Source organism: Temnothorax curvispinosus, unplaced genomic scaffold (assembly GCF_003070985.1).
Source record: "Temnothorax curvispinosus isolate PA1 unplaced genomic scaffold, ASM307098v1 QBEX01014781.1, whole genome shotgun sequence".
Classification (NCBI taxonomy): domain Eukaryota; kingdom Metazoa; phylum Arthropoda; class Insecta; order Hymenoptera; family Formicidae; genus Temnothorax; species Temnothorax curvispinosus.
The window spans coordinates 694,043-722,038 of record NW_020224561.1 but is presented as its reverse complement, the minus strand read 5'-3'; the positions used below and the strand labels follow the sequence as shown (position 1 = coordinate 722,038).

The following is a 27,996-nucleotide window of genomic DNA, read 5'->3' as shown; positions in this document are numbered from 1 at the left end:
GGAATCGCGGGATGTCACGGTGCGGCGTCATGGCGTCATGGGGGTCAAGCGGATCGTATAGTTTCGTTCGTAGTTTCTTCGACCGCGACGTAATTCTTCTGTCGCCGTGTAACTAAGTTTCTTAGTTACCGCGTCGCGAGATTAATACCGGGAGTGCCGTGTGCCTTTAGTGTCGCGCGACCATATAAGAGGAGTCGATATCGTCGATTTTCGTTCGTGAACGTCGTCGCGTTGTGAGTGAGTGCGACAATGGACCAAGGACCAACGGAGTAACGGAGGACGATCGAGGAGAGGAGAACGGGGCCTGGGAGGCATCGGGCGACGGCGGAGCGACCGTGGGGTGAGTAGTTGTTAATTTTCTTATATATTATATTTTGCCGTCCTGTCAGTTCTGTGGTGGACTCCGCCACTTTCGTGGTTTTTAACTACGGTGCAATTTCGGGTCGAGTCTGATCTCCGGCGTATGCGAGATATTACGTCGCGAACGTCGCGTCTCTCTCTTATTCGCACGGTCGCAGTATTATTTGCACAATTTTTCGCGGATGAATTATGCGAACTAGTTAACACGGAAATATCCAGCCGCTTATTGCGGCGCCGGCGGCCGCGGTTGTTTTTTACATTTTAAAATCAGATATTTGTTAAAATGACGCTTTAAAAACGGGCAATAATTATTTACTTTGATAATTATTTACTGTCGATTATCTTGGACGTAGCTTTAATATAAAAATATTTCTTTTGTTACAGATCAACGCAGAATTACAACTCCGCTGTTGCGCATCGGCCGGTGAGTTATTTTTTTAGCAGAAGGGATAAATACATGTATTAAGTTTATTTGTATGGTACAAATTAGTACAAATTTAGTCCTTCAAATTTCTGTATTTAATTTTCTTTTTTTCTTTTTTTTTCTTGTGGTCTTTCTAGCTTAATGCTAAGGTAGCACCGCCACGATTTTCTCCGAAATGGCACGGGATACAAAATTGTTATTAGTGGTACAAATTAGTACAAAATGGGTACTAAATATTCTGATAGGTCCGGTTTGATTCTGCCAATTTGGTCCTGCTAGCTTAGAAGAGGTGACTAATTATTGTCGCGTACATCAATATAATTATTATTTTAATCTGTCGACGATCGATAATCACGATGACCGAGTAAAAGGGTGCGTTATTAGACTTTATAGCAAAAATTACATGAATTATTAAAGCATTCCCGATGCATAACGTGCGTTTAAATTCGCGCGTAGAAAAGAATCGCAAGATACACGTTAGATTTACAAAATACTACGATTGGGTATTCTCCACGAGCCGATTTTAGCACGTACCTCGGCTCTACGCGTTTTGATAACGTAGCTATAGAATTTCACTGTTTACCACAACGCAACGCGCATCCAAACTGTATACTGCATCTGTAATCCCGACTATCCTACTCCAATGTATAGATTGCTCCCGATCTATTTTCAAAATTAGACTAAACCGCAACAACTACCCAGACATAAACGCGCAACCTTACATGTAAGTATCGCTACACGCTCGCTCCATTTTTATCCTTTCGAATGGATCGAGAAAGTCTCGCTTTTGTGTGAACGAGTAACAATGTAGAAAGAACGGAAAAGCTCGCGTTACAAATTCTCTGTAAAGGTCTTTGTGATGCGAAAGGATACTCCAAATTTTTCTTAGTTTTCAACAAATATAAATTAATCAAATATTTTTAGTCATCGGGCAGGATCTTATACCTAATAGTGATTTTTTGTGAATTTTATAGTTTATATTTTGTCTCGTTTTTAACTGTTAATTACTGTTCAAAAATATCGAGACAAAATGTATAAAAATTTACAAAAAAGTTATTATTAGGCATAAGATCTCGACCGAAAATGTTAACATATTTATTTAAGTCTATATTATACACATATTCTTTGATATTTACTCATTAACATTTATTGTAACTTTCGTAATCATTCTAATATTTTTATCTTCTAAAAAATGTTCATATATACATCGATCTTCGTGCTATCACTCATCTAAGGATTTTCTTTACGCAGGAAATTACACAGGAAATTCGCAAAGTGTTTTATTCAGCATGCCGTTCCAAAGTTTTATTCAGCATTATGCCGTTCCAAAGTTGATAAATTTTCATTAAGTACTGATCACGCTTCCTGTTCTGAGATTCCTCGTCAATTTAACCTTCTTTTTCAGTAGAAGCAGAAGGCCTTCGTTCAATCATGCAGCGAACAAAGACTCACCGCGTCATGTTATTCTCGTACTATACCTCGTATGCGAGATCGCGCATATTTTCAGCGCTCGCGGTGAAAGAAACACTAGGGAACGGAGCCACATAAATCTAGTTAAATCTAGGAAAAGCATAGCCGAAGCAATGAAGAAACATGCGCGCAAGCGTTACAACGACTTTTCGTGGTTTATGGATACGTGGGTAACAAAACTACGCCAAGTCCATTCAAAATCCCTCTCTTTATGCCTTCGCACATCATTTGCCCGGGTTTTCATAATCCTCGAGCCCCTCCGGGGGAGACGCTTTTACTCGCCGATATGGTTACCTCGGCCTTCCATCAAAAGGCGAAATCGGAACATTTGAACTCAGCAGTCAGAAGCGAATTGCTTGCATCTGCCGCAATATTGGTGACTTAGAAAATGTCAGTAACTCAGTCAGATACGATTATTGAAAAATTTTAGAGACTGTGAAGTAAGATAGAACCTCAACTTTTATCCTAGTTATATTCTGATAATCGCTTTCTTAGCAAGAATTTAATTTAAAGTTTAATTATCGAGCTATTTAATATTATGCATTAAAGGCTGAGAAGTAGGGGGAGAGATGGGAAGATTATACCGTTAATCCTTGGCACAAAGAATCTATAAAAATATACAAATTAAAATATACCATTCTTCAGGCTGTAAACAAGAGAAAATTTAAATTGACTTGTTGTAAATCAGCATGAAATATATGTGACAAAAAGATCATCGCGACACGCACAGATGATACCAGTCACTCGGGAATCGAGAAAAGGCAACGGCGCGGCGCGAAATCCCGACGTGAAATCCGATCAGAGTACATCCTTTATTCGAAAACACGATAGGAGTACTCGTCTCGAGATGAAAGCGTAAATTCCGTTCACATGACTGACATCACAACCGCGCTAGTGCAATTTGTATCCATAATTTTAATCTCGCGAAAAACGCGAATATCCTTTAGCGCGAGAGCTCGCGCCGCGGTCGGTTTCCCCTGTCGAATGGAAGAAAAAGAGAATCGCATTCACTGTAGGACTCTTCACCGCGCGTATTAGCACCGCGCCGCGCGCCACGCCTGCGAAATGATAACGAATCGCTTTTACGAAATTACAGCGCGCGTGTATAGTACGCTAGGGTTGGGTAGTGATTTCTACGAGATCCCCAAAGCTAATCCCTCCTTTGGAAGCAGCAACCGTATTATACAAGACGCACATTCGGAAGCTCTAACATTCAAATACTCCATTTCTGGGTGTGTGAAAATTTTATTAATAGTCATATAAAAAAATGTAACATCGCTTTCTCTATTCCTACAGTTTCTTTATATTAAATTATCGGTATTATATTCAATAGAAACTTCAAAATTAGTTTGCGCGAGACTACAAGTAAAGATTAGGTATACTTGCTGTCTAAAAAGCGTAAATACGAGTTTTCTTTTCTTCTATATGTAACATATATCTAATATCACAGTATTAGAAAATAATTTTGAGCAAGATTATTCCGCAATGGTCTTTGACACCGCTCCAAAGCCTACAATTCATTAGTTTTCGCGTAAATGCGTCCCTGTAGTGCGGATACGAACAATTCGAGCGGCGCAGGATGGACGAAAGGAAGAGTGAGAAGAAAAAGCTTTTCCCGCTGGCGGTGAATCGAGCACGCGTAAATTATCATTCATCCGGCGAACGTGACGCGCAAAAGAGGAACGCGAGCGCGGTGGCACGAAAAAGAACAAAAGGGATCGTGAACGGCGGATGGGGAAGGAGGGTGGAACGAACGGGGGAGGGAGGGTGGCATCCGGCCGATCTCGTTAATGGCGAGCCAGAGGCATCGAAGCTAACCCCGATTCGACACACATACGAAAAAGCTTTCCGGCTTGTCGTCCGCACGGATTTGTGTCAACTGCGACGCGAAGCGGCAGCCACGAACTTTACGAGAGTGCCGTCGGAGGAGACGAAGGCATGGCGGAGGTGATGGTGGTGGAAGGGCAAGGAGAGGGATGCGCCTGTCGATATTCACAAGCTCGCTAAATTACGAGAACTTCGTTTCTGCTCAAAATCTCTCCTTGAAGGTGCGAGCGCTTCCGCTTCTAGGACAGCGATGGTCTTCGGGAAATACTGCGGAATATTTCTGCTCCGTGACTGTCAACGCGGATCCGACGTTTGCTTTATATAAGAAAGACAATTCGCGAGAGGTTGCGGAAAGTTGTGATTAATTTGGAATTCATATATGTATAAAAGATTTTGATAATAAAAAATAGGAATACCGAATAATTGAGTCGACGATAACAAAATAATCTTCAAATGATATAATTCTAATCTCTTCAATATAATATACGTAATAATTATCATTATATAATTTTATGTAATACATGTAACATTACATACAGTATTTAAGTTGTATGTTTTAATTGATAAAGTTTGAAATTTTAAGGTTGTTTTGTTTTAATTTATTTTGTATTTGGAGATTGGAATTTTACTCATAGAATATAATATAATGTAAAGTAAAACTTTTAAGTTTAGAATTTCGAAATCTTGGATTGCGTGCTTTGCATTTAAATGTTTAAATGTCAAATATTAAAGGTAAATTTTAAATTTTGTGTTCATGGTTAAATTCTGATTTTGAGTCCAAACCCTGAATCTCTCGATTTAGCTTTGAGATTATATGGAGAGGTTAAAGCCATAGTGGTGTAAGTCAATTTTTTTGACCACTTTTTTTTCTTCTTTTTTCAACATATCTGCATGTGTAGACTGCATCTATGAACTTAACTCGATAGGTTTAAAAAAGTGACTTAAACCACTATGACTTTAACCCCTCCATATATTAAGATGATATAAGATAGATATGTAAAATAAATAACGTAAAATATGGTGTTGAGCTATATATTGTATTGTACGGAAGCCCATCTAAAGTCGCATATGGGCACGGATTAATAAATCTATCATTACATACAATATTATATTATATATGTTAATATTGTATTATATTATATTATGTTAATTATATATATGTGTGTATTATATCGTATTATACAACATGTAAAATATATTAAGTTTATTTATCGCAAAATTACAAATATGAGTACTTGTCTCTAGAGTCACTAGAAAAATATTAAGAAGCAAATACTTGCGATTAGAAAACTATCATTTGCCTCGTTTATTTGAAATCATCGTTACAAAAACATATCTATATTTTAAGTTATATATTTTTATCTGGGCAGTATATACGCGCAATGAAATTACATAAATAATTGCCAGAGGTGTCATATCTCTGAGCAACAATACGGTGCAGTGTTATTTAGATTTCTCGCGCTGCTTATTCCAGCACAGCGCCGTTAGATGCTTTAATACGACTTCCATCACGTTTACGATACCGTTTTTAGGCCCACCGGCGCGTTCCATGCCCCTGATTCATCCCTGCAGTGTCGGAAACGCGATTATCGCGGTGCAATGCCGTAGGAGGTGCGCCGCCATTAAATCACAAGTACATTATGCGAGATTAGAGCGTCGAGAATGAATATCCAAAGCGCGACTGGCGCGGGTTTCGTGCCTGCTGATACACCCTCGCTATCTCGCTTAAACACCCACGAAGAACGCCGAGAATCCCCGTCACACCGTCGCGTCGCCGCGTCGCTTCGACAGTGCTTCGGTTATCGTTGTTGCATTCAAGCTAATAGCGAGTAAACGTGAGTTCGCACACGACGCGACGTGTACGTGACCTCGTGCGGCACACGTGAACGCTCACGTATAACGCGAAGGGCACGAGAGATCGGAAAGTGGAATCGGGAAATAGGAGCTGCAACTCAAGGCCCGCTGCGTTCGGCGATCGTGCGATTCGTGCGCGATTCGTAACCAGCGACATTCGTGAAACAAAAATGCGCACGCGTATCCTTAGTTAATACTTACCTTAAGTCCAAGTTATTTTGTAATACTTGCCGAGTTGATACTGCGTTTCAGCCACACGTTAGCTGCCGAATAGAGCTGGATGCTGGTTGGAAAGAGTTTTCTTCCGCCGCGAGTTTTCTTCGCGCCGTAATTAAACGGGACGGAATTTATAAGGAAATTACCAGGAATAGAAAAGTCCGGGGGGATGAAAGACGCGTAGTATACGAAAGTAGCGAGACACGGCTGGCAATCGCGAGGAAGAAAAAGTTAATTTCCCGCTTTCCTTTCTCACGGCATTATCTTCCTATTTATCTGTCTCTTTCCGCGGCTTCCTGTCCGAGCAGGCGCGCGGCCGACGCGACGTGCGCCGGGAGATGAAAAACTGCGCGATTTAATAACGCGGCCTGTCCTTTTCGCGAAAATAATTGCTCGCGCCGTCGCTTCCTTCTCCTCGACAATTATCTATCCTCTTTTTTTTTTTACCCGCGTCCTTTCCAATTTCGACTGGCGAACGTCCGTCGCTCGCGATACGGCACGGCACGGCCGGCTTTTATTCGCGATTTCGCGCTCGTCCGAATAACGAGACCAACGAGACTCTGCAGGGCTACGTTTCGCGATTGGAAATGATCCATAGGAAAAAAAGAGCGGCGCGCCGTGCCGTTCACTCGCTATTGGCCGCGCTTAATGCGATTCCATGCACGATATATAATTTGCGATCCAACGTGAGCCATGGCGTCGTCCTCGCGGGCGCGCCATCGACTCAATTTAATTCCCGGGACGGTACCGTTTTACCGTTTTTCCGAACGTTTTTGCTTATGAAAATAATAGCGCAAATATTTGTCGCGTTTCGTTATAAGAAAGAGAGAGATTCCTCTTTTTTTTCTTTTTTTTTCATAAATTGACTTTCATCCGATTACTCCAAACGGTCACTGCTCAAAGCGGAAATGTTTACCTACAAGCGTTTCAAAGAACGAACAGCTTTGTGAATATTTAAACGGTCACCGTGGGTTTTTATGCTATTTTATATACTTTACGCTGCCGCGTTATTTTGTCGTAATTCAGTTCGTACTGATTTATCCTACCGCATGTACCACAGCACCGCTCTATCTGAATACGCTACGGTGTCATATAGTGAAGTAATATGTGAAAAAAAAATTATGACTACTCCCCTGTCGTTTTAGCGCTCTTAATTCGACAGTGAACCGGACGCCACCTTAATTCGAGCCTCAAGAGCAGTAACGGAATCCGATTTACGAACCGAAAATAAGGCCGAGAATGAAAAGCTTTTAGTACTTCCTACGTCGGCAAATATGCGACTTATCCCGCGCCCCTGAGCGCGCACAAAATTTTCCTCACATTAGGATTACCGTAATAGAATCTCGAAAATGCACAATTGTCAGCATGCAAATCGTGATGTGATTCGCAATAATTCGCATTGTCCAGAATAAATTAATAATTTAATTAAATAAAATTAAATTAACGCTCACGACAATCTATAAAAATTAATATTCTAAAATTCTCTTTGTATTATTGCGATAACACTGCCGGAATGCGTATATGTAATGTTAAATTTTTTTGCAATGTACGAACGGAATTTGTGCTTGTCTGAATTAAAAAAAATTATATATATTATAGTAAAAAACTATTTCCATATAGATCTCCTAATTGAAAGACATTATTAACACGTCCAATTATAAAGCATTGACAGTATTAATTAAACCATCGGTATTCGATGTTCTATTTTATTCTTATAAATAATAGCTAGTTTTATTAAAATGTCAATGTGTCGGATGTTACAGATATAGTAATATCCTTCTAAGAGATGCGTAAATAAAATCATGGAACATTGGAATTTCATGAATATCGGTTTGCGAGTGCCTTATCGCTTCTATAATTGGGTCAAGATAAATCGTATTGATTCTTTTTTTACGGCGTCTGATAAATTAATGCCCTCCATGGAACGAAGGTATTATATCCCGAGATTATGTTGAAACCGCAAATTCCATTATCCATTGCAGCAATTTAATCAGTAATTTAATTTACGAATACTCAAGCAAACAGATAATATCTTGGTTTTCTCCATAGATCTGCCTATATGCATAGAAATCGAATCTCGGCGATATGAAAGTAAATCAAAATTTTTATTTATTTTTCTCATCACCAATATTGAAAGTTTATGCTTACAGTTCACATGTACGTTGCATAGAATCTTCTTTTGGTGTGTCACATTTACCGCATCAAAAATATCAGTATTACCACGCAAGAAATGTATCTTTTTGGCTCAAAAACCAGATACGTGATCTCTTTGTCGAAAATTTTAATAAAAATAACAACATCCGTTTTTGCTTTCAAACTCTTTCTTGATCTCATATTTTTTTCAGCGTGTTTGATAATCGCGTGTCTAAGAATCTACGCCTAGAATGTTCAAGATCCGCTCCCACCGATTTACTCGAAACGTGGTTCGATTGTCTTCCTTCGTGCCTTTCTCTAATGTCCTTTTCTATCGATGTAGATTAACTTTAATCTCGGTTTAACTCACTTTCTATCTTTTTCTAAGGTCCAGTTTCACCAACATCGATTAACTATATAACTCCTTCGGTTAAACTCACTCTTCGTCTCTTTCTAGAAGGACAGTTAGAAAGAGATAAAGAGTGAGTTTAATCGAAGGTTACAGTTGGTGAAACTGGGCCTAACTCTTAGAACCAGAAAAAGATGAAAGGTATAAATTAAACCAAGATTACAATTAACCTGCATTGATAGAAATGGACATAAAGGTTGTCCAAGGTTTGTGATTCCAGGCGTAGACTTGGGACGTTTACGCCTATTGGTTTCCTTTTTCTACTTCCATTCTACCTACCAAGAAAAAGGATTACAAATCTTGGGCAGCACTGCTCTAAAAAAAAAAACAGAAAATAACAAAAAGAAGAACTACGATTAGAGCTAATTAATGTCGGAAGAGCTGACTTTAAGTATCTTCATTCCCTATATATTGTTGTTACATCAGCGCTTGTACGGCGACTATTCGTGAATGCCGCGTATGAATCTCACGCGCTGGTACACGCTCGCGTATACATACCGAAATCTGTATAGACTGCATAGAGCTTTTAAAGAGAAAGAGAGAAAGGAGAGCGCGTCTTTTTGCTCAGCACGCAACAGTCGCGGCTGTTTCGTACGTACGAGAGCGGTAACGGAACACGATTTACGGGTCGAAAATAGAGCCGCGAGTGAAAAGCTTTTAGTCGTTCGTACGTCGGCAAATATGTGACTAACCCAGAACTCCCGGCTATACGTGTACGCGCGGGTCAGAGACGCGCTTTCATCCACCTGTATAATCGCTCCCTTTTCCTACCCTTTTCCCCGTCTTGCGCGTGGTTCATGATCCGCTTGCTTTTTCGTTTCCTCGCAACAACCCCTCCTAACGCCGTCCTCGTCCGACCGAAATCGTAGTCTTGAATACGTATTTACCATCAGTATAGACAGGAACAAAATTAAAGCGCCGCCGGTGTAAAGATCGCCAAGCGATCGTTGCAGCAAACGGCGATGCACTTAATATGAAAAAATTTTTGTAAAAGAAAACAGTTTTTGTATCTTTTGAACATCACATTGAGAAACCCATTTTATTGAATCAACTAAAATCTTTGGTTGGATATGATTTTGGTTATGTTAACCAAAAAATTTTTTGTTATATTAACTAAAGAATTTGTTTGCTCATATGAAAAATTATATCCAACCAAAGATTTTAGTTGATTCAACAAAAATGGATTGCACCTAAATAAAAAATAGACTTTTTAAGAAGAGAAAATTGAGAAACATATATATAATATATTATATTGTATATAACAAAATTTATATTTAAAAATCAGTGATTTTTTTTCCATATCGCGTAATTGTCCGAACAACAGACAGTTTCAGAATTTAATTCGAACAACGCGCCAAAAATAGCACGCGGAAATATCTTTTTTTATTGCTACATTATAGAGAAATTGGAGATTTATACGAAGAAGAGGACCGTACTATTCTAAGCAACACTCTAGACGAACGCATTTGATTTGCATGTCGTCTTGCATTCACTCTGCAAACGGCAAACGGCGGCGAGTACACTGCGCGCTATGGTAATATTCAAACAGATATTTTCAACTACCACGGGCTGCTGTTTTATCCGCGTGCAAGAGCCAGCGGAGAGATAGGTGTATCTCTATGTGCAAGTCGGTCTGATGTACCGCCACTGTTTTCTCTTCTGCGATTCTCTTTGATCGTGCGCGCGATGACATTGTTCTAGAAATAATAAAATTTTCCGCCCTTTATTCGTTCTTCTGCGCGTGTAATTTCTACCGCTCTCGCGCTCGCTAACAGAACGAATCTGCAAAACGACAGCGAGCAGAAAGTATAATATTCTTTTATTTTCAGGATAAATATAACAAGATATCGGTATTCCGCTATAATTGATATTCCGCCCGCGCAATTTCTTCGTTGTGCCCAAGCGCAGAAAATCGCCATCATAATCGATCGGCAGCATCGGAATTCTATAACACGTTGCATATGGAATCAAGACGAGAGGACGCGACGTCCAATTTAGATTATGAACTCGCAACCCCGTCGGTAGCAATAAACCGACAAACGATGTAAAATCAATACGATACGAAATTGGAAAATACGAAGTAAATTCCTGTCAAAGATGACTAGTCACATCGGGACATATTATAAAAACGTGTACGTGTCAATAATTACTTTCGATTGAAATGTCATTGACCCTCTGATGTGTAATACGAGATAAAGGACAAAATTAATAATGAACTGTGTGTACAGCTAATAACGATAGAATTTGTAAAAAATTATTTAATCGCGGATCCCACGATGTGCACACGTTTTGACAATATCTGTTATTCAATTTGCAAGCCGATTTATTTTAATCTCCTTTCGCCATTCTATTTTCTCTTTTTTCATTCGTGTACAGTACAGACTACGGCGCAGTTTCTAGTCGGATAAAACAGCATTTCGGTATTTGGATAGGGACCTTTCAATCGGCTCGCTTCCGTGCTCGATTTCCATGTTACTATATATCGTCCAGAATCATGGCTTTCTGGATTAGTTTGTAATACAGAAAGAAAGACTGAGAACGAAAGCGTGCAAAAAGATCAATGAAGATACAATAGAAAGGAGAAAAAACCAAAAAGGAAGTGAAAGAAAGAGATTCTACTTTTGCAGGAAGTTTCCTTAACAAAAAAAAATAATATTATTTCCAAAAAATTCTCTCTCTCTCTCTTTCTCTCTCTCTCTCTCCTTTTCATGAGTGTTCCACTATGATCCATATCGATATTAATTGAGAGAAACATAGAAAAGTAAAGAGGCGAAAGGAGAGAAAAAGGGAAATAAAAAAATATATCCCGAGCGTTCAGATGAGTTCGATTTATTTCGAACGACACGATCATCGATATTCCTGAAGTCGATTAAATGGCTACGGATAAAAAAATCGCTTTGAAAGAAAAAAGAATCAAAAGAGCATGATACATTTTTCTAGCAATTCGTTGACGAATTCATATCAAATGCTTTGTCCTTTTTCAGGCTTTTACAATACGTTACATAAAAATGTAATTCTAGTGTAGAAAAGATAATAATATTTGTCTGATATGTTAAGACTATGCCGTTTTTCTAAAAAGATATTAATTTAAAATGTCGATTATATATTTTTCATAAAATATTTTATAAAATTATTTTTTTATATGATTAAAAAAAAGAAGAGAAGAAAGAAATTTTTTTTCTACGCAAAAAAATAATTTTGAGAATACAATAATTTTTTATTCAATTTAAAAAAAATGATGTCTGATTATATGTGGTTAAGTATATAAAACCGTATTTAATAAAATAAAAAACACGCTTCAAGTGGTTGAAATAATTTAATGGTTTAAAATTTTAAAATAATGGTTTAAAATAATTATGTAGTATAAAGCTTGATGTTCCGACAATTTTCCTTTTTGTTATTCATCCCATTTGCATGAGTCTGGAAAATATTATTATTTCAGAAAAACACAGATCGAGCGTTATCTCTCGCCCGAAGCGTATCATTTCACTCTTACACCATTGATTTTTACGTTCAATGTTAAACCGCCTGTTTTTGCGCACTTCGCGAAGGATAAAATGTCCGAGATAACAAAGGTGCTATGTGGAAATGTTTAATCATAATATTTAATTCTGAAGAATAAAAACGGTATACGGAAGAATAAATACGGTAATCTTCAATAATTGTAGTGGAAGGTAGCTCTAACATAACATTCTTATATTCTGCACTTCATATAACTTATTCATTCAAACAAATGTTTATTTGTTAAATATAGGCGTACGCTATTGTGTAACGCGCCAAACGTATATAATAATAATGTGCCAGATCGAGAACTTAATTGAAAAGAGAAGGGCGTGTGACCGCCATTCTGTGTAAGCCGCGCGGCGACAGAACTCTCCGTGGAAAATTATGACGTCTGCCCGTGGTGGTGAAGGCTCCGTTCACCAGCACGGGATCCTTTTGTGACCGCCTATTGTGCGTTCCTGAAAACGTACGCTTCCGTGTTGTCGGCCAACGCCGCCGACACGTTGATCACTTCCGGTTCCTCCTCTCTTTCAGCACCCTCGCTTACGATAATCGCGCTTATAGTACTTGCTTCCAACTTCGCCAGCTTCGGCAGTTGGGGAAGTTCCGATCGATGCTTCCTTCTATTCGCCGCGGCCACGGACCGCTATCTTTCTTCGCGCGCGCGAGCGCGAATCCTTTCAAAAGCCGCTGGCGGTTTAATGCACTCTTTCGTCGCCGTCGACGGAATAAAAATTTCAGTTGCACTTCTGTAAATTTAATTCTCTACCATACATGCGCGCGGCAACGGACGTCGTTACGTTGCGACGATTTGTTGCTGTGTGCAAAAGCACGCCGCCCGCAACGATCCACTCGCGACGCGAATCTGAGAAAAGAGAGACGAAATATTACCGTGGCGGCATGAAAAATTGCCCCGGCACGTTGGGAAGTATTTCGAAAGATTCAATTTCCCCCGCGGCAAGCTGGATTTTTCCTTGGGACCGTTCTTACGGTAATTGGGCGTTCCGATAAAACATTCAACTCGGTCTTAACCCAGTTTTCCTCGTTCCGCACTTTATCGTTAATAAATATTATACGGAGGAGGATGGAGACGCGAGACAAGATGCAATTGATTTATCTCGTGCGTTTCCGTGCTCGGCAAACAGAATCGACATCAACCCGTGAAAGCTGAATAGCCCGGGAGGTTCTATCAATTATGATTGATCGTATTATTGATTTCACGTATTGCATAAAGCGAGATTCTCATAACCTAAGATATGTATCAATGGACGCGATAATAAAAAATAATGGCACAAAACGTGAATTTAGAGAGAGAATAATTTCTCAAAAGACTTTTTAAACAATATCCGGAAATATTTTAGTCTTATCGTTATTTAGTCAATTATTTCTTTGTAATGCTATTTGTTGATATACTTTATAAATAATAAATGTACCGAAAAAGCATTCTACATGTTACATTAATGAGTTACATTTGAGTCTCAGGTCAATATTAATTGTATTTATTATATCTTTCAGTTAAGAATAATCAGACAGAGAAATGATAAGAATAGTCATTGATGCAACTTTATTTTTTGCGGAAAATCCCGTGAACGATATTAATGATATGTAAAAAAAGTAATATAGAATCAGTTGTAATATTCATATTTTGAATTCTTACAATTAGTTACTGTGAATAAATGACAAGATGAAAGAATCTTGAAATATAAAGATAATTTCATTATAAGCAACTTGAAATTTTGATAGCACTATATCTAGTCCTTCTAATTCAAACTTTCGGTATGAATTATGTTCCATTTGAATCGCAATTAATCCATGTACCTACTGAATCCGACTGAAGTAGGGAGTGCTCTATAAATTATGTGTGTTATGCACGTAATCCACACGTCAGTATTAGTATCTCGAATTAATGTATCGGATGGCCAATCGCGGAAATCGCATTCTGCATTCTCCCTTTCTTTCTTCCTTTCATTTTTTCTTTCGCATATGCGCGTCCCTGATTTCGCCCGGATCTCTGGGGACTTTCTGGCAACCAACGGGAACATTTTAATCCGACAAATTTTCCAGCAGGACAAATCTAATCGTACGAATTGAACGAGAAAGTATTCATACATCTTCCCTTATCTCAGGCTTCGTAATCGTTTCCCAATTACGCCGAACAAACTGGGACACGCTGTGTTTCCGCCCTATTTACATGTCTCCCGCGGGATTCCCAAGCCCGAGACTAAACAAGCCTGTTTCGCCTTTCTTTCTCTCGATCAGTAAATACCACGACGTGAATTGTGAGTTGTAAAACTCCTCTCCGAGGTCGACAAGCTCACCCCGTTCCTTAATTCCGCACGTTCGACGCTTTTCCAGCCCTCTACCTGCGTCTCCGTAAAAATATTCACCGTCTATTTACGTAGTTGGATTTCTACGACAAGAATTCTCGGTTGAAATTGACAAAATCTTAAGTTCTAGTTTGAATGCGCGATCTCCCTTTAAATATTAAAGCTATACTTTTATTCGTACTACAAAAGTTCAAAATATTCTCTCGAGCATAAAACTCGACCGCGGGCATCGGAGATTCTTTACGAAAAATTTCTACATAGCGAAATTCTTCGACTAATTTGAAGTTGACTTTTCTTTAACGAAAGCTTGATTGCCTGTTTTTTTTTTTTTTTTTTGCAAGTCTTCAGTATTCGATATTTTAATTATCTCAACAAAGTAACGAAGTTTTAATTTATGATTCTCTTTAAGTGAAGTACACTTAAGATTAACCGAAGAATAAAGTTTTGTCATCTATGAACTGTTCTCAAGCTAGTTCCCGGAGAGCACCCTATTATAATATCGAGGCTCCTAAAACTCTGTAATTTTGAAACCTGAATAACAGTGCAACTATCAATATCATTTCATGTTAAAACCACAACTTTTCTGCTAGTTCATTCTCTAATATCTATCTATCTCCAGCCGACCTTTAATATCTTATTCGATCTGCGCAGAAACGCTTATAAAGATCGTCGGAAACTGACGAAACAACCGAGTCCGAGCAGTTACTTCTTGGTGGTTTAATGGCCACTTCAATTGAGTTTGCAGTCTCTTCCCCTTCTTGTCTTCGACTTTAAAAAAAAAAAAAGAAAAAGACGAGATAAACGGAACGAAAGGAAAGATCCAATTTACTCGTAATCGCGTCACCGCTTTGGAGACGATTAATCTCCCCTTGCTCCTTTTCCCTTCCGTCTTACTTTTCCATTTCGCGGCGATATTGTGTTATGATGTTTTCATGCTGGCTTCCCAACGTATTAATGGAAATAAAGGTAGGAGTTAAATATCGGCAAAGCAAATCGCTAATGCAAACACATAACTCGTCAGCAATCCAATAACATCACTGCAAAATCAAACTTTGAAATTGGCTTACCGGAATCAAAACGATATATAATATTTATTTTTACACACGTATATGTATAAAATTTAAGTTTCAGAAATACCGTAGCGATAATTGTTTTTATTTGAACAAATATATAAACATTAAATGTTGAAACTATTTCCGAAATTATATTTTTTTTTATTTTAGAGATACAAAATGTAAAAATTCTGTATACATTTTGTAAAACTATGTCCTATAATTACGTTTTAACAAACATGCAAGATTTAGAATCTGGAGATTGTTTTTTTCTTTTGTAGTATGATTAATAATTTAGAGGAAACTTCATTTCGCGAGCTTTTGAAGCGGTATACACCCGCGTATAAGGATAATTCTGAAGTGATGTAGGGTGACGCGATGAATAGAGAAAGCGGGATGAAATCTAGGTCAGCCTCGAGGAGGAAGATCGGCGGTTATGGCTAGGCTGTCGACCGACAGATATTAAAGACCCGTTGACTGGTATCTCTCGGAGACTCTCAATGTCTCTTAATTAACGTGGACGAGAGAGTGTGCATCCCTTTGCCGTTTTACCACTTTGCTAACAAACTACGGGAATTTTTGCGGTTGATGCGCAAGACAACAAAAGATTGGCGAACACAGAGCAAGCAAGATTTACAGCGTAGTATCTTTTTCGTTGCATTTAAAATGCATTCATTTCTACGCAAAACGTAATAAGAATATCGTTCTTTGATCTGATTCAATGTTTTTTATATCTCCCGCAAATGCGAGACACAAGTGAAAATTCAAAATAAAGTATTTCAAAAAGTTGACACATTCGAAGAGCATATTTCATAGAAAACAAAAAAATACTAATAAAAAATGTAGAAGAAATTTGAGTTCCATTATCTAAATATGTAATATTTTCAAGCATTCGATAGACTTACTGGCCACTAACAAAGCACCATTATACATGCAGGTATCTTTTGGACGCGATATTTTGCTTACATACATATCTCGTTGCGCTAATTAAAAACAGTTGAAGGTAAAACATAGTACATACATGTTTCAACGCAACAAACGCAACCGACTCATTTGAGACTACAATCCTTCGTCGTGCTATATGAAAACGAGGAGAAATGTTCTGAAATTACTAAGAGCATAAAAAAACGCTTTACACATTTCTTTCAGCTACATTACAAATTCTGGATAGCGTCAAACTTTTACGGGAGTCCTTACAGACCTTACGGAAGTCCGACCGAAAAGCATTTTAAAAATTGTATAAAGAATTAAGCGAAGACATTACTTCAAAAAAATAATATAGATATATTCTTCTCGCTAATCCCGTGTTTCAAGCGTTCAAGCAATTATTGTCCATTAGACGTCTTCTTTTAATAAACAAGATTCTCAAAGCCCATTAAAATATTAATCTAGAAGTACAATAAAAAGAATACTTCAAACAAAGTTGCCATGTTAGTTAGTTAATGCTTCCTTTTTGTATGAAAGTAACAATATATTATTCGATCGTGATAGCTATTCAGTATCACGGCTCTAATATCATAATCGTGAGCAGCTAATTATTACAGCACACATCTTGTCCAAGCAACACGCTATATATTTTCAAGAACGAGTAAAATAATAAACTCATATTTTTTATGTAACAATTAACATATTGATTTTGATAAAATAAAAAAATGTTTATCAATTCACAATTAATTACAGTAACAAGATACGTTACGACTAGTATTTAGCAATATAAAAATTATGCATATTTGCATAATTGTCCGTATTTTAACAGTTAAATGTCGTTCGCCAAAGGAATATCTTACATGATGTTGAAGAGAGACGCGGTCCAAAGCACGTTTCATACGCAGCTGTGTCGCATCTGTGTCTAGTATCATTCTCATGAGTTCCAGACGCAGGATCTCGTAAAGCATGAACTGCTAATTTCGCGGAATTTCGTAATTACACTTTTTCTTCCTCTCCGCGGGAACCAACCCTCCCTTTCATCTCGCGCGAAACTGCTTAAATTACGCCGATTTTACACTTCAGCGGCCGCAGGTACATACGTATCCGCTAAAAGCCGACCTTTGACTCTTTCCACGAGCGACTAACGACCAATTGGCAATCCGGTCGAACTAGTTGGAAACTAGTTCCTAGCTGACGTCGTTATTCCGGCTTCCACTGAATCCTGCCTCGGCTTTTTCCCCCTTTTTGCTACCTCGTATGCTCTGTAGACATCGTTCTTACCCTCGCGCCCGCGCCGCGTCGAAAGTTAATTCGTCATTTCTCACAAAAAGCATTAAAAATTATCTCGTGTTGATCACAAATAAAAATTAATCGAGAACAGGGACGCTTTTTAGAATCATTGTCCACGAACGAAGATTAATATCAAAAACAGAAATAAACATATAATTTGTTGTAATTAACAAATTGTTGACTAAAAGGCAGGAAACTATTTTTATATTATAAGCATTCTTGTAGAATGCTCAAATATTTATAACTATCGCAAATTGTTTTCCTCTTTTATATTTTCATATAATCGCTTTTATTAACAAACTTGTACTTATTTCCACTTCTAATAGTTTTAATTCATATAAGCGATAGCTATTTAAAAAACGTGTCCGTTCTCTATTTTAATTTTTCTTTATAGTTAAAATAAGATAATTTTTTAACTGAACAACGTCAATTTTCAGACGTTACAACTTTTAATTTCGCCATCGCTTACTGTTTGTTCGTAAAGAAATACTGAAAGTTTCATCTCTAATTTCATCGCCGTATCGCTTTGTATTGGACTCGCTACGAAATTGGCCTTCTGTAAAATACGCTTCAATACTTCTGTGCTAGTTCGCGCTTTTTAAATCCGACGGAGCTTTTCTATACATTACTCTTCGGTAGTAGGAACAGGAATATACCGATCAATTTGATACCTTTATTTCCTACCGTGAAAGTTGATTGAGTTGCTGCGGGTTGATTGAATTTTTTTCACGTGATCGAATGGAATCAACGATTGTCCGGGGGATTTAGTTTTCAGCATCAAGTACTTCAAATTCGCGACCAAGCGAATAATAAGTCTTAAGGTATTCCTTTCACGGAGGAGCATATTTTGTAGGCGCTTAAACAGGGTCTCAGCAAACTCTTGTATATTGCATTAAACTTATATATAAGTTACGGTAATATGCAATTTTAATACAACAAACAAAGCAAGAAATTAATAAAAATGAAAGCTTAACATACTCGTATATCAACTTTTATGCATAATTATTTATAAAAATTCAAATTTTTTATACTCTGCTTTGTTGTTTCATTAATTCAATAATTTATTAATTACTTGACTAATTACTTATTACGATAACGAAAAAAAGTAGTACGCTTTACGAAGAAAAGCTGCCAAAAGAAGAAGAAAGAGAAGCAGCAACCTCCAAGTTATGATCGATGAACCAAGTTATAAATCTTTGTTTTTATACCTTCGTATTCGATATTCCGGAGGATTCAAGTTTCCACGATGACATTCGTGCGATCGAGAGAATAAAAATTTTATTGCATCGTAAGACACTCTCGCACCGCGCCAAATTAGATAGGAGGGTGAAAGGATTTCTCGGGTGTAGCCGACAGCAAACTCTGCCTCTTTCGCAGGATGGAATTCACTATCGCGTGACGAACTATCGAACTTACGACAGACGCTTATCGCCAGAATAGGAGAAAGTCAAAATTGACTTCCGAGATATCGCGGATGCCAATGAAAAGTCGTCGACGGGCACGAAGGGGGATGATATCATCGGTTAACGCCCGGTCGCTGCTAATTCGTCGATATTACTTCGGCACTTCGCCGAAGAGAAGTTCGTTGAGAAGGAAAAAGGGATGAAGGAGCGAGTAAACGCGCCCGGTACCTATGCGAGTTTGAGTCACGGCTGGGATACGAGAGGACTTGCCGCTCTCCTGAAGTTATCGAGCTTCGAAAAGAAAAGGAAAAAAAAAGCACGGCGAAGAAGTGGGATTACAGTGCACCCATTTCCGGTGAAGACTTCGCGATTCACGTAATAGAACAATACTAGTTGAGAAAGTTGGCGATTTGAAAAATTTAATCATTCCAGGAAAAAGGATTATCAAAAATGTAAGTCATGTACAAATGGTATATAAAATTATTCTTTATTTTAATTATCAAATTTTTTTTTAATCAATCTTTTAGATTATATTTCTATATAACTTTAATAAAGTTTCTTTAAAAAGACAAAATAATTCGCGACGAATTAAATTTTCAAACTTGCTTTTCTCAAAAAGTCATTAATACTCACGCCTGTTATTTTTTCGAAGATATACATTTGCTCGTTCTCTAAGATATATATTTATATTCGTATTAATTCGTTAGGTATACCGTATTATATTGATACAGCCGACGAGTTATTCGCGACAGGTCTGAAATACGCGTGGAAAGAATAAGGAAGGAAGGAATTGGTGAAAAATAGTGGAAAGAAAAACGAGAATGAACTAATAAAAACGTCGGCGTTCTCCGCAAGCTCAATTTCTACGGAATGCGAGCGAAGCACGATCCACTTTTCTACTTTATCCTTCGACGTTCGGTCGTTTAACCCCTTAACGCTACGGTGTAAGAAGATTCCACCGTGTGCTTCCCGGGATTGTATCGTGCTTGAATTCACACGCCGTTATAACACGCCTTAATAAATGGCGAATATCCGGTAATGGATTTTAAATTTGCGTGAATTTCGATATGACGAACGTACAATAAAGACGAACTTGCTTTATTAATTCTCGATATTTTATCGTCACTTGATCGTTTAACTTAGAAACGATCATACAGCAGGTTTCCGTAATTTGGTTCCCGTGATTGTTTGCAAAATCATTGATTATTATAGTGTATTACAATCAGCTCTTCGGAAATATAAATTATATACCAACGAGTTTCAAAGTAAATTCACAAGGAACAAAAGTTTCATTATTTTAATTTAAAATATTATTTAATATTTAAATTTATTTAACATTTTATTAATAATTTAATATCATTATATATTATTTTCTCATCGTATTTTCAATTTAATAAATTTTCTTAACATTTATGTAAAATGCTTGTATGGCAAAAAGTGTGATTAATAATATAGGTATTACCAGAAAAAGAGAGAGAGAGAGATTTGAAAACAATTTCTCTTTTAAAGAAAATTGCTCTTTGTATGAGATATTATATTCGTTTGTAATATTTTTATGTCTTTAACTCGATATCATATTTATATATCTGTATACATTTTATACACATCTAATATAAGTTTCATAGATCTATTGATCATTTTCAAGTGAAAATAAAACATAATTTGTCATTCACGATGAGATCTCAAGGAATAATTGTTTCGCGCATAAATATATAAATATTAACGATTAATACCGAGAACAAAATAATAATGAATTACTTACCCCTGAGTTGCTTCGTCGACGTCCGATGCTTCCCGTTCATCGTCCGAGGCCTCCTCCTGCTCCTTCTTTCTTAATCCTTCCTTAATCGTTCTTGTCTTGTCTTTTCATAGAGTTCACTCAACAGTCATTCGCGATGTTAATCGTACATGACGCGCATTTTACTATACGGCGATCGAAAATTAACGCGAGAAAAACATCATCAAGTCGCAAATAAGCGTAACGAACAAACATCGAGAGGGCTTTATTTGATAATTATAATACATATTCAGAGTCTCCGCTCTCTACGAGTATCTATCGCGATCACAATTTGAGGAATAATGAGACACACACGGAGAGAGCGATCGTCCTACTACCTACGCACTCGAGTGTCGTCGCACTCGTCGCGTAAATGATAACAAAGCGACCTTTAGCAAACATAGTGCGCTGAAACACGCATACGCCGCGAAAACAAACATCAAGGCCACGCACTAACCGACTTATTGTCATCTCGGAATATTTAACATTATATAGATTAAATGCTTACTGAGAATGTTGACTTACTCCAATAATTCTGACTTTTTCCAAAGAATATTCTGAAAAAGAGAAGATTCGTATTTTCTTTTGTTTGGATCTGCGATCAATATTTCCGACAATGTGATTTTTGTAAGAAATTGAATTTTTCGGTTTTTAAATCGTTAATACCTTGGAAATGTTCAATTCTATCGAAAAGTCGCGCGCAATTTGGAAAAAGTCGCATGCGATTTAGAGAACTTGCACGCAATTAAAAATAAGTCGCGCATGATTTAGAAAAAGTCACGCGCGACTTTGAGAAATTTTTTTATTAGACTATTAGACTTATAGTCGTTAAGTCTCCATATGAGAAATAACTTCAGTGAACTTCATTATATGGCGTATTGCAAATCTAATAGATATTTATTTAAAGAACAAAAACTTAACTTTATCGAGAAAATAAAAATTAATATCTACCAAGAGATAGAGCTCACGTCTGACACCAAGTGCACGCGCGCAAAAAACTTGGCACTACTAAACTAAATAAGTAACTTTTTATGCAATTTTATTTTATATAATACAAACGTAATTTATGAAAGATATATTATATTATCTAAATTTAAATTAAAAATAAATGTATTATTACTTAGAAAGTAGTAAGATAGTGATGGTAAAATTACTGAACGTTAAGTTTATGCTGAAGTTATTAAGATTTAGATATTAAGATTAGATTGAGCAAATCATTTCATTACTTTAAGATATTTTAAGTTTGAGCAACGCCAAGTATTCTGCATGTCTTTCCATTTTGATATATTTTGTTTTATTGTATTGTTATTTATTTTCTTTGGTTAAGCCTTTTGCTCCATTGTAATATATCTGTTCACATTTTTTAAAATTTCTTATGGAAATATAACCCGAAATATTACATGTTTTTTTCAGATATTTGACTTCACAATCATATTACAAAACTATATTATATTTTATTAATTATTTATAATATTTTTAATATCAAAACGTAAAAGTATTATATGGTTAGTATAAATTTTATTTTAGTTGGCACAACTTTATAATATTTCTCTCTCTCTCTCTCTCTCTCTCTCTCTCTCTCTCTCTCTCTCTCTCTCTCTCTCTCTCTCTCTTTCTCATTATTTCTTTTAACATAGAAAAAATAGATTTAAATAATAATATATTTCTCACACTTTAATATTTTTTTACTTAAATTATTATATGCTTTTTTAGATTTTTAAATCTATTTTGTGTAGCACAAAACCCTCTTATAATATTTTTATTCACATGTATCTTGACGCCTTTCATTTATCTTTTTTAAATAATGTAATTTTATATACATATACATAATATATATGCAGCTTACTTTATTTCTATATTTTAGAATAAATGAATTCTCATTTTAATAGCAAATATTATAAATAAATGTTAAATAATAGTAATTATAATTATTATTCAATATACTCCGTTTAGGTATACGTATCAAAACAAAAAATACAATTAAAATATTTTCAGTTACATTTTTCAGCCTCCACTTCCATCTCCTGAAAAAGATCTGACAAAATTTAGTGAGGTATAAAATATTAAAGTGTCTGATACAAAAAGTACCAAAAATATAGTTCAACGAGAGAATTTTATTTCATCACTTCTCATTATTAAATTGTTGGCTTGTGATATATTGCAATATCACCACTTTATTTATGACGTAATAAAATCGACATTGTTATATGTCGTTTATATATCATACTTTCCAATGTTTGTAAAAATTTTAAAACACTGGATTATAACGTGCTATTGACTCATTCCGATATGATTCAAACGATATGAATAATAAACAAAGAGAAAAGTCGAGAGATGATGGCCGGACATTGTTCGTGATGTGAATCCTCATTCACAAATGTAATTGAGAATTCAAACATTTCAGATGTTACTAAATGAATGGAAAAAAATTTTAAGTCATTATTGATTAAAATATCGTACAATAGCTATATTAGATATGTAGCTATTGTAGAGTATTTAGCCAATGTGCGACGTGAAAAATGATATAAAAATTTGTTGAATAGATTGATTGATCTATCCTAGAATAAATTTCTTGAAAGGAATTGGATGTAATGCAAAATAATGTAATATAAAATTTCGCAATAAATTATTGGCAATTTATATAAAATTTTAAAATGATAAGTATTTTATTCATGCATGACAATAACGTATTGCAAATTTGTAAAAGTAAAATCGTGAAAATTTTAAGATAGCTATAAGAGAAAAAAATTCAAGTAAATAAGAATACTAAAAATAGATTTTGTAAAAAAAATAGAAAAAATGTGGAGTGTTTTAACAACATATTAGGAATGTATTCCAATAGATAGGATTCACCAAAACTGTGAAAACCCCAAAATAACTTTTGTAAAAATGAAAATATCGGAAACGGTAAAAGAAAGAAAACACGGTGAAACATATATTCCAATATTTCAAGAAAACTACATTTCGGCATGGGTGCCGATCAACTCCCATCCTCAGGCGCGCGGAGGTGGGGTTGGGGGAATGGAAGTTGAAATTTTTAAATGACACTAGGTGTCAAGTGGAGGCTTATTTGAAAAGTCTTTTGAAGACAAACAAGACCTGATCATTTTTAAGTCGCTATGACACCCTCATCCAAAATGGTTAAAGATCAGAATTTCATGCACTTTACGTTGGCCAAGGTGCGGGAGAAAGAGGAGAGAAAAAAAAAGTAAATTTTGTATGAATATAAAAACAAGAATGTTTAGATGGATCTCCCAGCTCCGACCAATTAACCTTTCACAAGATATTTCGCATTAACTTTGCTTGACGCCTTTCTCGCGCACGGTCGTAAATCGTTAAATTAAACTTTAATAAATTTCGAAGATACAGCAGCAAAGGCATTTCCTGCTCGTCAAACAGGCAACAGTAATTAGAAAGATTCGTAAGCCAAGTAAGTACAACTTATACATTTATGTGTATCGTATTCCTCGTTGAGAAATTTAACACAAAAGAAAATTTGCCCTATACCTTTCTATTTTGTATCGTGCGTATTATCTTCGCATATACAAAGAATTATTTTAACAAACAATTTAATGCGCAAGCAAAGTAGAGAAACAGTAAATTAACGCTCTCGGTATTTGGATTTCTCTACGCACCTCAAAAATCGACGTGACAAAAAGAGAGATTATATTCTTTTTTAGTGGAAACTAATTCCCCCGGAAATATAGAAAAATACGACAAACGACACGTTGTAATTCTCTAAGAGAGATTATAATTATTATTCAATTATCCTCTTTAATTTGATATTAAATTTTCTTATTCATTAATGTATATGAGAGACGCAATTTATCTACTTTTGTATTTTCACGAAGCGTTTCTCGTAAATTCCTGTAAAGATAAAACAAAATGTAAGTTAATATGTGCAAAAATATAAAATAAAGAGATAGAATAAAAAAGATAAAATAAAAAAGATAGAATAAAAAAGATACAAAACAATCTCTCCATACCCTGATTATTATAAAGAATATAAAAAATTTTTATCTTAAATTTTATTTCAACACACAGAATTATTATCTATTATCTTTCGCCATAAAGATTAAAATTAATTTGACGGATTAAAGCAGAGCAACGAATCTAATCTCAAAGATAGGTGATTCAATGAATAATTAACATTCAATGCAAGGTAAAATGAAAAGAGCGTGGCCCACTGGGAAAATGCGCTATATCATCATCTTTCCTTTCTCTCACATACAAATCTCTTCTTTACAAATTGAATATCTGTGGAAATGTCTATTTGCAACCAAATTAACGCTTTATTTTTTCACAGCTTCAAACATTATTTCACCAAAATAACTCGTATTAAAATAATGATAAAATTTGCTCTATTACTTACTATTATTTATATAACTAAAAAGTGCAAAGTGAATTATCTTTTACACAATGCAAACAGATGAATTATGTGACTTTATTTAATTTATTAGTAAGTAACAATAAGAAATTCCGCATTTCAAATCTTCAAAAGCACTGGGGTAAAATAATCCATTTTTAATCATGAAATCGTGGCCATTAATTTGGTACAACTTGATTTTCACAATTGTAATAAAAAATCGAAGCTATATAACAGGAAATATCACTCGATACTCTTATAAAATCTTCACGGATCGTTACGCAGCGAATTCTAATTCGATGAACATTCGCGGGAATAGATTGTCTGCAGTCAAACGTCTCGTCTAATCCAAGGGGAAAATGTCTACTTCCGTAAATGGCCATCCACTCCTGTTCTAACAGAACGTTTCACATCTTCGCGACGAATACCGTGCGCGCGGCGTCATGCATACGGACATCCTGTATTGTCTCTCGCTCTACCGTCCAACCCTTCGAAATTGCTCTCATACCCCCCTAGTTATTACTTAACTATGTCGCCAACGGTTGGGATGGAACATGAACGATGTACATCGCAACCTAACCCGGAATTCCGTCTCCAATCTGACATATATTTAATTTAATCGATATCGCGTCGGAATTGTCTGCAGAATTTGCAATTATATTAGAAGTAATCGATACAGAACAATGAAATGTAATTTTCTCACCGCACTGCTTGACGTTGGTAGTAATCGTTTTTACCATATAGTCGTATTCGATTCTTCTTCAACTAAAGTGTTCGCAAAAAAAAATCTTTTTATTTTATAATAATTATATATGCAAATTATTTCAGTTAATATTAAAATCAATGAATATCGATCGATGTAAAACTACGATAAAATGTAATTCCTTCATCAATATTTTATTGGACAGCAATAGTATATAGCGATACATACAAATCGTTTCTCCATTAATGTTAAAGTAAATTTATTTTATAAAAAATATTAGAGAGAGCCAGACTTGTGGGGAGGACATGCGCGAACGGAATGGAAATGTTCGCATTACAGACCGCGCAATATTTCGAAACGATATGCAGAAAAGTGAGAAAACAATATTAGAACTTTCTTTTATATTTGTTTTGATAAGGAAACATGAAAAGATCCAGGAGAGAAAGAGAAACCAGGTGTCCTCTCATTACCGGAAAATATGATAATACCGGTGTCACGAGGGAAATCGCGGAAACCAGTATCACGATCCGGCGAATTGAATGAAAGGAAACGTTCGAGATGGCCAATTCTATTTCTTATGCATGCATATGCGCATTGATCGCGATTCCGACAAATTGCCAGAATTAATTTCCCTAACGCCTTTTAGATCTTTCTTATTATTATAACTGCATATGACATGATTGATTAAAATATTTTTTTTATAATATACAATTTATAATACATATACAATACACGTACAATATAAGTGTACAAATTATGTATTATTAATAAATAATATTGAGATTTTTTAATTTTCTTTCCTAGTCTGTATTTTTTTTATTTTTAATAAAAAAATTGCTAAACAAAGGAGATATAGTAGAGTAGAAATAGAAGAAACATTTGAGAGAGAGAAGACTGATAAATAAATTATATAATAAAATAGAATAAAAACATTTGTTTTAGCTTCGATTGAATGTTCCAGTCAATGCGCATAAAATGCCCCAACATTTTGCGAAATAATTTAATGAGTTTCTATTCAGAAACTACTGCAGTCACAATTCTATTTTCATTCCATTTTACATCGACATACTCGAGCATTCACACGTTCATTTCTTTATTATGCAATTATGTCAAAAAAGAACGCGATTGTCCTATCGATTTATTGTTGCACTAATTTTCCGCCTTCCGACAGATAGCTGGACATTAACTGGACATTAAGAAAAATCTATATGTCGGATTAAATTTATTTTTATTTACTATTTATCTGTTTATTCGGTATACTTCTATTATTTAATTATTTGTCTGCATTTAATTAAATCTTGTATTGTCTTTAAATAAAAACGATTTACTCTTAATATGTAAGAATTATTTAATTGGATTGATTTAATAATGACCGCACAAATTGTCTCGAAAATCTATTTGTTCGAAGCTTTTATAAAGTTAATCGTGTTATGAGATTTGCTCCGGGAGCTCGCGGCGGAAGTACGAAAATGAAGCAACTGCATCCAAACGAACACCATTCATCGAGCTGCATGCTCATCCACAATTGGATTCATCTTATTCTCTGATATTCATTCCTAACGCGCAATCTTTGAATTATCGTAAAATATATCAAATTGATATTATGAATCAAAATCAAACAACAGTATCACTTTGGAATAAAGAAAAAAATAAGATTTTCATAAAATATAAAAATTATAATACAATAATATAAGAATTAGAAAAAAATTATTTTATAAAATGTTGGTTAAATATTAATAAAATATTTTAATTAATTTGCTTTTATATATTTTCTTCTTTTGTGTGTTCCCCATAAGAAAATATCTTATACTATTTTTTCGCAAAACAATTTAATTTCTTTCGAACTTTTTATCACTACTATCGAGAATTCACGTATCCGGTATTCTTTGAAAATGTTTCTGTCTCTATATTTGAACAAATCTCTTTGCGCGACCGACACAACCAATTGGCTGAA

At 35.7% G+C, this 27,996-nt stretch overlaps 1 protein-coding gene and 1 long non-coding RNA gene across 3 annotated transcripts in view; one reads left to right on the top strand and one right to left on the bottom strand.

Annotated features, from left to right (window-relative positions):
* The window catches only part of LOC112464982 (protein rhomboid-like), a 194,447-nt gene that overhangs the window by 121,072 nt on the left and 45,379 nt on the right, over nt 1-27,996 (bottom strand). Inside the window, exon 1 of one of the 2 annotated variants that reach the window (XM_025032310.1) lies at nt 20,959-21,264. The exons of the other annotated variant lie outside the window; for it this stretch is intronic. Within the exon in view, the coding sequence (XP_024888078.1) occupies nt 20,959-20,998 (40 nt within the window). The 5' untranslated portion in view covers nt 20,999-21,264. Of the gene's footprint in view, nt 1-20,958; nt 21,265-27,996 lie in introns of those variants that run through there. 2 annotated transcript variants of the gene reach the window in all.
* LOC112464983 lies at nt 57-1,266 on the top strand. Its single transcript, XR_003041971.1, has 3 exons — nt 57-340; nt 745-784; nt 922-1,266. It is a non-coding gene; the product is annotated as an uncharacterized LOC112464983 (long non-coding RNA).